The sequence below is a fragment of the Callorhinus ursinus genome, unplaced genomic scaffold (genome assembly GCF_003265705.2).
Source record: "Callorhinus ursinus isolate GAN/ISIS: 27379988/994484 unplaced genomic scaffold, GSC_fseal_2.0 scaffold13, whole genome shotgun sequence".
NCBI lineage: Eukaryota > Metazoa > Chordata > Mammalia > Carnivora > Otariidae > Callorhinus > Callorhinus ursinus.
In genome coordinates this window covers 30,478,009-30,492,500 of record NW_027397075.1, presented here as the reverse complement: position 1 = coordinate 30,492,500, position 14,492 = coordinate 30,478,009, and the positions used below count along the sequence as shown (strand labels likewise).

The 14,492-nt window shown below is 36.2% G+C and overlaps 1 protein-coding gene across 8 annotated transcripts in view; it reads right to left on the bottom strand.

Moving 5' to 3' along the window:
- The window catches only part of DNM3 (dynamin 3), a 569,456-nt gene that overhangs the window by 313,816 nt on the left and 241,148 nt on the right, over positions 1-14,492 (bottom strand). For all 8 annotated transcript variants that reach the window (XM_025878034.2, XM_073900029.1, XM_073900023.1 and 5 more), the window contains one exon: positions 12,918-12,988. In XM_025878034.2, coding sequence (XP_025733819.1) covers positions 12,918-12,988 — 71 coding nt within the window. The remainder of the gene's footprint in view (positions 1-12,917; positions 12,989-14,492) is intronic.

The window sequence follows — 14,492 nt, the reverse complement described above, 5'->3', positions numbered from 1 at the left end:
ACAAGGCAATAGTATCTTTGAGTGACACATTAAACCAAATGGATCTAACAGATAAATTTGCACATTCTATCCAAAAACAGTGGAATACATAATCTTTTCAAGTGTACATGAAACATTTTCCAGAATACATCACAATTAGTCCACAAAACAAGGCTCAACAAATTCAAAAAGACTGAAATCATATCATGGATCTTTTCTGACCACAATGGTATAAAACTAGAAGCCATTCACAAGAAAAAAAAGTAGAAAGAACACAAATACATGGAGGCTAAATAACATGCTACTAAACAATGAATGTGTCAACCAAGAAATTCAAAGAGGAAATAAAAAATACATGGAGAGAAATGAAAATGAAAACACATGGTCCAAAATCTTTGAGATGCAGCATAAGCTGTTCAGAGAGGGATGATTATAGCAATACAGGCTTACCTCAAAAAGCAAGAAAAATCTCAAATAAGCAACCTAACCTTACACCTAAAGAAGCTAGAAAAAGGAAAACAGAGCCCAAAGCCAGTAGAAGGAAGAAAATAAAAATTAGAGCAGAAACAAATGAAATAGAGACTAAAAAAAGTAAAAACCAATAAAACAGATTAATGAAACCAGAAGTTGGTTCTTAGAAAAAATCAACAAAATTCTTTATCTGTAGCCAGACTCATCAAGAAAAAGAAAGAGGTCTCAAATAAATAAAATCTGAAATAAAGGAGAAGAAATAACAACCCACACCATAGAAAGAGAAAGGATTATAAGAGAATATTATGAAAAATTATATGCCAACAAATCAGACAACCTACAAGAAATTCCTAGAAACATATAACCTTGCAAAGCTGAATCAGGAAAAGACAAAATTAGAACAGACCCATTACCAGCAGTGAAATTGAATCAGTAATAAAAAAGAAAAAAAAAACCTCCAAACAAATAAAGGTCCAAGACCAGAGGGTAGAGTTAACACCTATTCTTCTTGAAATATTCCAAATAATAGAAGAGGAAGAAAAGCATTCAAATTCATTATGAGGCCAGCATTACCCTGATACTAAAACCAGATAAAGATACCACAAAAAAGGAAAACCACAGGCCAATATCTCTGATGAACATAGATGCCGAAATCCTCAACAACAACAAAAAAAAGAAAAAAAGAAATCCTCAACAAAATCTTAGCAAAACAAATCTAACAAAACATGAAAAGATCATTCATCATGATCAAGTGGGATTTATTCCAGGGACGCAAGAGTGGTTCAATATTTGCAAATTAATCACATTGACAAGAGAAAAGAGACAAACCATATAATCACCTCACTAGATGCAGAAAAAGCATTTGACAAACTACAACATCCATTCATGGTAAAAACTCTCAACAAAGTAGGTTTAGAAGGAACATACCCCAACATAATAAAGGCCTTATATGGAAAACACATAGCTAACATCATAGTCAGTGGTGAAAAAACAAGAGCTTTTCCTCTAAGAACAGGAACAAAATCAAAATGTCCACTCTCACCACTTTTGTTCAACATAGTACTGGAAGTTCTAGCTACGAAAATCAAACAAGAAAAGGAAGTAAAAGGCATCCAGATTGGTAAGGAAGAAGTAAAACTGTCACTATTTGCAGATGACATGATACTTTATATAGAAAACCTGAAAGAATCCACCAAAAAACTACTAGAACTAATATATCAATAGTCTCAGGATACAAAATTAATATGTGGAAATCTGATGCATTTCTATATGCTAATAATGAAAGAGCAAAAAGAGAAATTAAGAAAACAAGCCCATTTATAATTGCTCCAAAAAGAATAAAATCCTGGGGCACCTAGGTAGCTCAGTCAGTTAAGCTTCCGACTCTTGATCTCAGCTCAAGTCATGATCTCAGGGTGATGCCTTGCATCAGGCTCTATGCTAGGCATGGAGCCTGCCTAAGATTCTTTCCTTCTGCTCCTCCCACCCCCTCAAAAAATAAAAAATGAAATTAAATACCCAAGAATAAACTTAACCAAGGTGATGCTCATGGATTGGAAGAACCAATACTTTTAAAACGTCCATAGCACCCAAAGCAATCCTACATGCAATCTCTATCAAAATACAAACAGCATTTTTCACAGAACTAGAACAAATGACACTAACATTTGTATGAAATCATAAAGACCCCAAACAGCCAAAGCAATCTTCAGAAAGAAAAACAAAGCTGGAGACATCACAATCCTGGGTTTTAAGATATACTACAAAGCTGTAATAATCAAAACAGTATGGTACATGCACAGAAACACACACATAGATCAATGGAACAGAAAAGAGAGCCCAGAAATAAACCCATGCTTTTATGGTCAATTAATCTACAACAAAGGAGGAAAGAATGTACAATGGGAAGAAGACAGTGTCTTCAACAAATGGCTTTGGGAAAACTAGAGTGCTACATATAAAAGAATGAAACTGTACCACTTTCTTATATCATACACAAAAATAAACTCAAAATGGTTTAAAGACCTAAATGTGAGACCTGAAACCATAAAATTCCTAGAAAAAAAAACATAGGCAGTAATTTCTTTGATATTACAAAATCAAACTATTGGGACTATTAACAGCAAAGGAAACCATCAACAAAATGAAAAGAAAAACTACTGAATGGGAGGAGATATTGCAAATGATTTATCTGATTAGGGGTACATATACAAAATATATAAAGAACTTATACAACTCAACACCTGAAAACCAAATAATCCAATTTAAAAATGGACAGAAGACCTGATTAGACATTTTTCCAAAGAAGACATACAGATAGCCAACAGACACATGAAAAGATGCTCAATATCACTAATCATCAGGGAAATGCAAATCAAAACCACAATGAGATATCACCTCACACCTGTCAGAATGGCTAAAATCAGAAACAGAAGAAATAACAAGTGCTGACAAAGATGAAGAGAAAAAGGAAACCTCATGCACTGTTAGTGGGAATTCAACCTGGTACAGCCACTGAGGAAAACAGTATGGAGGTTCCTCAAAAAATTTAAGATAGAATTACCATATGATCCAGTAATTCCACTAAAGGGTATTTACCCAACAAAAATGAAAACACAATTTGAAAAGACATATGCACTTTTATGTTTATTTCAGCATTATTTACAATAGCCAATATATGCAAGAAACCCACCTGTCCATATGTAGATGAATGGATATGAAGATGTAATATATAATATTTACAATATATAATATAATTATACATATTATATTATATATTATATTATATATAATTATATTATAGTTGTGTGTATATATATATATGTATATATATATACACACACACACACACACATACACATTATGGATTATTACTCAGCCATTAAAAAGAATGAAATCTTGCAATTTGCAACAACATGGACAGACCTAGAAAGTTATTACATTAACTGAAATAAGTCAATCAGAGAAAGACAAATACCATATGATTTCACTCATATGTGGAATTTAAGAAATAAAACAAATGAACAAAGATAAAAAGACAAACAATAAAAAACATTCTTAAATAAAAAAAACCACCTGGTGGTTGCCAGAGGGGAGGTTGGTGGGGGCATGAGTGAAACAGATAAGGGGATTAAGAATACACTTATTTTGATGAGCACTGAAAAATGTATAGAATTGTCGAATCATCATATTGTATACCTGAAATGAATAGAATACTGTATGCTAATTATACTTGAATTTTTAAAAAATAAACTAAAAAAATAAATTTAATTTAATTTAAAAATATAAGTAAGTAAAAATTAAAATGTATTCATGGGAAACCATGTAAGGACTTGCAAGTTAATTTGAGCCCTTGGACATATTCTTGGTGATAGATACTTAGTTGGTTATATCTGCAATATTGAAAACATACCGATATATAATGCTTTAATTTGACATAAGTCAAAAATTTTAGACCACCAGTTATCTGCAAGGCACTCTGTAGAAGATATAAACACAAATAAGTACAGTTCTTGTAATCAGAAGCCTCCAATTTACCTAGTACAGGTAGTGAGTTACACAAAACACAAATAACATAGAAAGAATAAACTCCATACGAATAAGTATGTGAAGATGTAACAGAAAGCTAAAAAATAAAGTGCTTCTGTTCCAAATGTAGGATATAATTGCCTTACATCTTATTCTGTGTGTGTGTTTGTTGTTAATTGTATAAATTCCTATTACACACAAGTCACTGTGGAAGGCTTTGCCAAAGCACTAACACACAGAAAACCAAATTAGGTTTATTTAGTTTAATTTTCTGAGACCTAATGATTTTAAAAGTATGTAATAAGAGGCTTAAATTTTTGTAAAAATAAGAACACGATGAAATTCATTCAAAGAAAAAATATTATCTTTTAGCTCAAATTATTTTTTGCATATTCATTTCTATCCTTGTCAGTGTGCACACATAACAAAAGAATCAAATAACAAAAGAGTGTGTCAAGGGGGTATGTGACCATTTTCCAAATAAGCCCTATGCATGGTAATAGGTCCGAATGTTCAGAGAAAAAAGATTATTTTGGTCTGATGTGATCTAAGATTTTCACAGAAAACTTGAAAAGAGGTTAGACTTTAACAAAGGAAGATAAGCAACTGCATTCCAAGAGAATGGAGTAGTATTATCAAAGCCAGGAGGTAAAAAATGAGGCATGTAGGGAAGTTGTGGAAAGTAAAACTATTATGGCAAAATTATATAATCATAGATTCAGGTTTGTAAAATGACCTTAAGAGCCATCTAGTACAATAACTGTATGTTGAAGTCAATTATGAAGAATTTGGCCACTATATTAGAGGCAGCAAAAAGTATTCAAAGTTTCTGAGCCAGCAAATGGCATGATCAAAGCAGTGTTTTAGTAAAATTACCTCCCTGAAATGGGTAGTATTGACTCTGAAGCAGGGAAGACAGGAAACAGTCAGCCTAGACCCCCTCCCTCTGACTGTTGGAGTCCCGCCCAGCCTTCAAAGTCAATCGACTACCATTTCTGGATTATGCCTTCTTAGAAACCTCCAGTTATCTCTTTCGCATGAACTCCCAAAGCTCTGGGCCTATGCCCGCATTATATAAACAGGACTTTGTTATAGGCTGATCTCAACTCCCCTCCAACTATGTCTGCTCCTTGATGGCTGGTGGTGTGCTACATTAATCTGGGTATCTTTACCTCTCTCACCACCAGCATTACCTAGCACAGTGTTTATAGTAGTTTCTTAAGAAATAGTTATGAAATTATATTTTGATACCAAGGTTATTTTTAACTAGATTATTAAAGTTATCTGCCATAGACAGGTGCTGCAGCAAGAGTATGGCACATTGAGGGATCCAAAAGTGGTCTGGCCAGAGCACAGGGCTAGGGGGTGAGATAGACAGAAATAGTGACAACAGAATAGCTGAAGAGGTAAGCAGAAGATGGATTCTACAGGACCTTAGAAACCATACTAATCAGTTTAGACTTTACTCTGAAAGCAATAAGGAACCCCAGAAGCAATGAGAATGAACGTGACAAGAGGCAGGGAGACTATTGTAGTAACCCAGGCAAGAAAAGACTAACTTTAGTAGTAGTAATGATGACAGGAAGAAATAGACAAGCTCAAAAAATATTACAGAGGCAGAATCAAATGGAATTGATAAAGCTGGAGGGAAACAAAGAAGGGGAAGAAGGAGTAGAAAATGATGCCCGGGTTTCTGGTTTGAGCAACTGGGAGTTCCCATCCACAGAGAGAGGGAACGATGGAGAGGAGTAAATTCTAAGATCACATGATGAGCTTAATTTATAAATATTTGGTTGTGGCTTCTATAAGGCATACAAGTAGAGATGCCTAGTATGTAGTGGAATATGGTACACAGTCCAGGACAAAGTTCTGGAATGGAGGTCTAGATTTAGAGTCATCAGATAAAGATGGTAAGTGCAATCATTTTAGTGAGAGGTATTGGTCAGGGATAGTGCAGTTAAGTGAGAAAAGAAGAGGATCTATGAAAGACTCATGATAAAAAACAGCTGTTAAGCAATGATCAGAGGATAAAGAGCTCCAAAATAAAACTGAGAAGGTGAGGCTAGAGCAGAAAGAGGAAAACCAGGAAACAGTGGAGGGGTACTGAAGCAAAGGAACAGATCTCAACAAGAAACGGTTATGGTGTAAAATGAAAGACTCAGAATTGTCCATTGGATTAATGGTTCTGTCTCGACCAAAAGCAGTCTCAGTAGAGTAGTGTGGAAGAAACAAGACTGCAGTGGGCTGGATGCCTGGGTGGCTCAGTCGGTTAACTGCGACTGCCTTCAGCTCAGGTCATGATCCCAGGGTCCTGGGATCGAGTCCTGCATTGGGCTCCCTGCTCAGCAGGGAGTCTGCTTCTCCCCCTGCCCCTCCTCCCTCTCGTTCTCTCAATCTCTCTCTCTCAAATAATAAATTTTAAAAAATCTTTAAAAAAAAAAGACTGCAGTGGGCTGAAAAGTGAAAGACAAATGAGAAAGAAAAAAGTGGAGTCTAAATCTAAGGTTGACTCTAAGTCAACCCATAGGGGGCTCAAGTGAATCAAGAAAATGGAGTCCCTCAAAGATGCAGATTCCATGGCAAATGTTAGGGTTTGCCTCTCCCTCCACCACTATGTTTAGTTCGTAGAGATTTGGAATTAAATGAAACTTTAGTAGTAACCATGATAGAGAAAATACTAACAAAATGGTAACATATACACTAAGGCAGTATAAGGAAAAGGCCCATCCTTTATACTTTGGTGACAGAGCATTAGCCAGAATGGCTAAAATTAATAAGTCAGGAAACGACAGATGTTGGTGAGGATGTGGAGAAAGGGGAACCCTCCTACACTGTTGGTGGGAATGCAAGCTGGTGCAGCCACTCTGGAAAACAGTATGGAGGTTCCTCAAAAAGTTGAAAATAGAGCTACCCTATGACCCAGCAACTGCACTACTGGGTACTTACCCCAAAGATACAAATGTGATCCAAAGGGGCATGTGCACCCCAATGTTTATAGCAGCAATGTCCACAACAGCCAAACTATGGAAAGAGCCAAGATGTCCATCAACAGATGAATGGATAAAGAAGATGTGGTGTGTATATATATAAATATATATATATATATATATATTTTTGTATATATATACACAATGGAATATTATGCAGCCATCAAAAAAAAACCGAAATCTTGCCATTTGCAATGACATAGATGGAACTGGAGGGAATTATGCCAAGCGAAATAAGTCAATCAGCGAAAGACAAGTATCATATGATCTCACTGATATGAGGAATTCTTAATCTCAGGAACAAACCGGGGGTTGCTGGAGTGGTGGGGGGTGGGAGGGATGGGGTGGCTGAGTGATAGACACTGGGGAGGCTATGTGCTATGGTGAGCACTGTGAATTGTGTAAGACTGATGAATCACAGACCTGTACCTCTGAAACAAGTAATACATTATATGTTAAAAAAAAAAAGAAGAAGATAGTAGGAAGGGAAAAATGAAGGGGGGCGGAATCGGAGGGGGAGACGAACCATGAGAGACTACGGACTCTGAGAAACAAAACTGAGGGTTTTAGAGGGAAGGGGGTGGGGAGATGGGTTAGCTCCATGATGGGTATTAAGGAGGGCATGTATTGAATGGAGCACTGGGTGTTATATGCAAACAATGAATCATGGAACACCATATCAAAAACTAATGATGTAATGTATGGTGACTAACATAACATAATAAAATAAAATTTAAAAAAAATAAAGAGTTGACTGCACATTCCTAAGCCTTGGGTTTGCTTAGCAGGAACTAACAAAGTTATCTGCTTTTTCTCTTCTAGTAGCTACCACTGTAGGTTACCACCAAGCAGTCAGTAAAGTATGGCTCACCAATGAAGGACTCAGCAATCAGCTGGACTCACCATACTCTAGAACTGTGTTGTCCAATACAGTTTCTGGTAGCCAAATGTGGCTATTTAAATCAAAAATTTAATTAATTAAAATTTAACTTTCATTTCATTACATTTCTTTTGTTTTACTAGCCACATTTAAGCTACTCAATAGGTATACGTGGCTAGAAGCTATTGTATTGGACAGCACAGATTATAAAATATTCCCATCCCTTCAGAAAGTTCTATTGGACAGCACTGCTCTGAAGTTAAGAAGCTCTTTCAGAATGTTCTTTTATATTACCCCAAGAAGATTATGAACACTCGTCGAGAGTCCCAAGAGTGCAGCTTATCACATGCTGGCTTGGCTCCGTCCAATCAGATTGATGCCAAAAGGGGAAGAAAACTACATGATGTCAATTCCCCCTGCAAGATCTTTAGTGAAGTCACAGGCTAAATATTATGCAAGAAAACCCTCTAGAACTTGGGGGCCTATCAAAGAAGGATGACTCACCTCCTAAGATCCATTTTAAGGATGAAGATAATATTCAAAATAACAGATTTGAGAATGAAAGAGAAAAGTACAAGTCTGCTTATTTTTAAAATGGTGCTTAAAACATTAGAATTCATAACTTATTTGAATAGGTGATACCAATGATGCCCTTGCAAGTTGTTCAACCCTATATTTCTACCCAATACTAGTCCCAGTAAGCAATCAAGCATTTAATTCCTGAATTTGCATGAGTCAAAAGAATAATCTTGTTATAATACCTAAAATTTGATTCCACAAGAGAGAACATTCTCATGTAAGAATAGGAATTTGAAACACTGTAATAATAGAATATAATTATGTATTGGGGAAAAAAAAGGAGAATGCAAAGGGAAAAACCAACATTGCTCTAAAATTTGGTGCCAAGGCTCCCATTTACCACCTTTCATAAAATGGCAACAAAGGCATTCCAGAGGATCAGGAAAGAGATACAATGAATATTACAACCAATAGAATTTTCATGGTACTCATATAACAAGAACTGAAATCTGCACACTGTATCATTTCAGCTATGAGAAAACAGGTGTTGAGACTGACCGAGCAGATTGAAAAATGGACCTTGGTCTGCTGCTCGTGGCACAGAGATAATTATTCTAATGGTCTATATCTGGAGCCTATTTTTCTCTTAAACCACTGGACTGCATAAGTCATAGACAGAAGGCAAATTGTGCCCATGAAACAAATGAAGAAGAGCCCAAGAATGTGAAAGTTCACTTCCCAAGGCATTCAGCTAACAAGCTTGCCTTTCTATTCAAATACAGCAGGATTACAGGGAAAGAGGGGAAGTGAATAAAAGAATAATTGGACTAGCTTTTGTTTTCTTACATAACAAAAACTAGTATTGTATAAAACAAATAGAATGTAGGGTTGTTGTTTTTTTCAACAGAGAAGAATGATAAATTAAAATCCTTAAATCATGAGGAAAGTGGACATTTTCTTCTGAAATATTGGACTGTTAGATTCAGAAACTATATTATAGTTGAAAGATCAAGCTTTCAGAAATCAAGAAATTCCAAAGCAAGCCTACAGCAATGCTTTCTTGGACACATTACACGTGGTACATATTTTATGGTCCATGTTTAACAAATAGCTGGGAAATGAAAAAAAATGTCCACACATTCAGCATGGCGGAATACAGTCTACAGCAGAAAGGACAAGTTTGAGATGTCCTGAACACTACTTTGAGAATTAATATTCTGTTCATCTAATTTTAGCAATTTGTTTTCTTTTTTCTTTTAATTTTTAGAACAAAAGTCATCCCAGGTGAAAAAAATGTATGTGTGTGTAAAATGCTATGTCTATCACCATCCTATAAATCTGAGAAGTGGTCCCCCTCTTTTGGCAACTCTCTAAAAATTTCATGAAATAAATGCTTCCTTTCCTCAACTCCAGACCTTAATTTTCTATCTTTGGAACTTAAAAATACTTACATAATTGTCTTCAAATATGGCTTGACTTTTCTTCTTTGATGGAAACAGCATTCCTGCCAACTTTAAAATTTATAGCTACAACCATATTTTTTTAATTTTTAAAAGCATAAAAAAATACCACAACCCCTTAAGTGATTTTGAAATGAACATTTCTTCATATTCATAATTGTCCCATGTCACACTGAAATGCACTCCAACTCAGCATACAAATGGAAAGAACATTCGCCTCTGAGTCTCATTTAGAGACAATATCAGCAACTAAAAAATATTCCAGTGGCAATCATACCCAAGTCATCATAAATTTCATAACAAAGTAAAATGGTACATCTAGTAATCAAATTCCTCTGGGTATCTGTGTGTGTGAGTGTGTGTGTGTGTGTGTGTGTGTATGTGGCACTTTCTCACTTTTACAGACTACACCACAGTTTGCAAAAGCACTTTCCCATAACTTCATTAATTTGATCTTCCAACAATCCTGAAAAGTACACAAGACAGGTATTATTTATTATTCCATTGGATAGAGCAGTAAACTGAGATACAGAAAGGCTAAATGACTTGCCAAAACCCAAAGCTCACCAGTGACAAACCTGGAAAAAAATATCCAGACTGCTGACTCCCAGGCCAGTCCTTTAAAAGAAAGTTTAGATGTGCAGTTTTAAATTCGATGAAAAATGTGCATAGTTGCTAAGTTTCTAAAGCAGTTTGAACAATGCTTCTTTTTTCTCCCCCAACATCATAAAGGTTCATAGTTTTATCTCACTGCTGGAAAAATGGGGCAGTCACCTGGATTACAGAGAGACTGAATCAAAAAGCTGAGTTTGAAAGTATTTACATTTGCAAAATTCCAAAATGTGCCTTTGGAAACCAAGTCAATATAATACTGTAGTTGAACAGCTTCTGAGGTAGAAAATATTGAAACTCTGGACTATTTATCTTTAAAAATAAATAAGTGTATGGGGCGCCTGGGTGGCACAGCTGGTTGAAACTCCAACTCTTGGTTTTGGCTCAGGTCATGATCTGAGGGTCATGAGATCGGGCCCCACGTGAGGCTCCACTTTCAGCGGGGAGTCTGCTTGAGATTCTCTCTCTCCCTCTCCCCCTAACCCTACCTGCCCCACCCCGCACTCACGCATTCTCTCTCCCTCTCTCACTCTCTCTCTAAAATAAATAAATTTTTATAAATAAATAAATAGGTAAGTAATGGGGGGTATGTTCCAAGAAGACTATAGAGGTGAAATTAAATTGCAGCACTGATTATAAAACTTGTTCAAAAAAATATGAATCCTTTCCAAACTCCTTATGATTCTTTTCTGTTTCTTCCTTAAATCAGGTACCACAATGGGCAATGTTGCAACATCCTTTTCACTTTTAAGTTATAGTGTCAAGTTTATATCTACATCAGCTACATTTTTATAAGAACCTAACGAGCATTTGTAACCAATAAAAATCAACATTAAAGGCAGCATTCCTGTTATTTCAAATGACTCAAGGATTTGTTGTTCTTTTAAATTCCTCAAAGAAGCAAGTGAAGTAAATGGAGAATGTGTCAGCTTAACTTTTTACATGTGTTTCTCTCTACTTTTTAATTATTAGGCAAGCTCCTAAAGACAAAAATATTTTTTTTCTTTTTCTTATATGTTTTCCCCCATAGCAACTAGCGTAATGCTTGGCACCAGCACATGGAGTTCACTGACTATGCTGGAAACTGGGCAGAAATTCTCAAGTCCCACCCCCACCTTCCAAGCCTAGGGATAGAGAGAAATATCAGAGTCTAGGTATCTTTCTACTGGTGATTTTGCAGAAGGAAATGAGCAGTGCAGATGGTGAGAGCCACGGAGGCTAAAAGAGGGGGTAGGGCAGGTCTATGTGAAATGCCTGTGGAGAAAAGACCTATCTAGAAGTTGGAGTAGGTAGTGTGGTGAAAAAGGCAACTGACCAAAGGAACATATTCGTCACTGTGCTCTAACAACTTTACACATAAGTCACAGACAGAAAATAGTTGAGAAAAACTAATCTACCACACAATGGATGCAAAATATACATACACCGTTGGTTAAGCCATCACGACAACAGCCAAGTTTAGAATGAGACAATTTTCTGTTGGATAATTGGGCCTTTGCTCCCTAACATATGCCTACAAATTCCTCAGGCCACTGTGTAGTTTAGCTTACGTGACCTACATACCTGTTGCTTCTAAGTCAGAGTATAATTAAATAAATTTGTAATACATTTTGTTGTTATATTTTTTTACTTGTCCCTGTTCTTGAATATGCAGTTCAAGTAATGGTACTTGGTCCCTTTACTTTATATTTTATATAAAATAGACTATGTTTTAAATACTCGAAGTTGGAACCATGTACATGCCACAAATATATTTTAGAGTTAGAATCAAAATTCCTTTTTTCTTTTCTTTTTTTTTTTTTAGCAAAGGAAAGTTGGTTCCACTAAAGGTCAGGAAAAAATGGTGAACTCTTGAAAATGTCACATGATGAATAACCAACCCTGAATAACTAAGCATATCTATATGACAGTATCCGTGAATATAGCAATAGAATATTAGAATATAACAGAATACATGTATGACAGAATAGCAATATAAAGACAAGCTTATACAAAATATATACACTTTGTAGAAAAGAGAATGTTCATCCAAAAAGATTCCATCTAAGTTAACAAAAGATAGTTTAAAAAAAAATAGACCTCTATATTCTTATTTAGGGTTATTAAAATAGCTTGGATCCTGTGAATTGCATTTGATACTTCAAATTTATGTGAGAAAGTATTCCCAAACATATTTTAAATGTGCATCTGTTACTGCTTATCTATGAGAGTTCAAGTACAAACTGCAGATCATCATCCAAAAACAATGAATATCTAAGACACATATGACTTCATATGCTGCACAAAGAAAGAGCCAACTACTTTATCGAGAAAACATGGCCTCATGGCTGTGAGGTTCAGACCTCCTACGTGGTCGACTCAGAGTTAATCCTGACACAGAATGTGTTCTCAAAAGTAGTAGGGTTGTAGCAGAAATTCACAATGTGCATTCTAACCAAACTAGCAGGAGGAATGCATGTGGTAATCAAGTGTTTCACGTACTTTGCAAACCCAATGAAATCTTCGTGGTTGGTGTTGATGTAGGAGACTTGGATGTCAATCAAGAGCAGTACCTATAAAGCAAAGAGAAACACTTCAGTGAAAACTCATCGCAAATACTCTCAAACACAAATGTCAGTAATTGCCTACAAATTATTTATCTTCCTCCGATTTTTAAAAAGATGGTTCAGTTAAAATGAAAAGCTGCATTAATTTTTCTCATTAGACTCTCATAATTTTTACTTTAAATTCAGAGTAAAAGTCTACATCAAAAGTCTGAGTCCCACATGAAGACAACAGCATTATAGTTTACAGGCATGTACTCTTTGCCTATTTAACACCGAACCTAGAATTATTCTAGTCTTCTAAAATGTAGGCATAATGTTCAAAAGGACATGCGTGTACCAGTGAGGGGCTGCTCAGAACTTCCTGCTCCTGCAGACACTGTATATTAGCCATGAAATAACAATATTATCTCTTGTTTTTCCTCTTCTCTTCTACCTCTTTAAGCTCCTTCTAGGCAAGCAGAAGAAACATCTCATCAACCAACTCAAAAAGGCAATATACAAATAAATAGAAAACGTCCTTGAGATCACTGGCTTCATTATCAAAGCAAAACTTCAGTCAGGTCTCTGCTAAAAGATCACCTCCTCAAAGGGATCCTCCTTGCTAATTCTATCTAAACTAGCAGTCTCTTTATATCCTATTACTCTGCCTTACTTTCCTTTGTAGCACTACCACTAGCTGACATGGTAAGTTTCTACATATTCCGTATACAGACCCCATCTGCCATATCCACTGCTCTATCCCCAGTGCCTAGAACATCATGCACATTCAATCAAGATTTGTCAAGGAATGAACTGAATGCATGTTCCAGTAAACATGAAACATGAAAATGTTCGAACCACAAGATACTTATAAACTCTAAGTCAGAGATTTGGAAAGTCCCTCTGTAGAAAATATTCTTCAATAGGAGACAAGAGGGCTTAGAACAAGAGAGGGTGAAGCAACCAACCAAAAACTGGAAGAGAGTTTTATTCCAGAGATATTCAAAACTGAGTTCCCCTTCCTGTTTCCTTGTTCTCCCAACTGTGTCCCTTGTTTTTCTAGAATGCTGAGACTTGTTAATAGAAAAAAATACTTAAGAATCCCTGCCCACAGGGGCGCCTGGGTGGCTCAGCATCTGCTTTGGCTCAGGTCATGATCCCGGGGTCCTGGGATGGAGCTCTCTGCTCAGAAGGAAGTCTGCTTCTCCCTCTCCTTTTGCCCCACCCCCATCCCCACTTGTGCGCACTCTCTCTCAAATAAATAAATAAAATCTTTAAAAAAAAAAAAAGAATCCCTGCCCACATACCTCCAGAACTCTGTACTTTGACTTTGTTGAATGAACTTTTGATAAACACAGTAGGCTTATTCACGCCGCCTCCTTCCACTGAAGATGACATTTGAGTGCATCAGAGCCCTGATAATAATGGTTCACTAACAGGGTCTATATAATGCTCCCCAGAGAGTACTTCCTCAGGAAAGCCTTATCAGATCCTCAACCTGTACCCTCATCCCAAACCAGACTGGATCAAG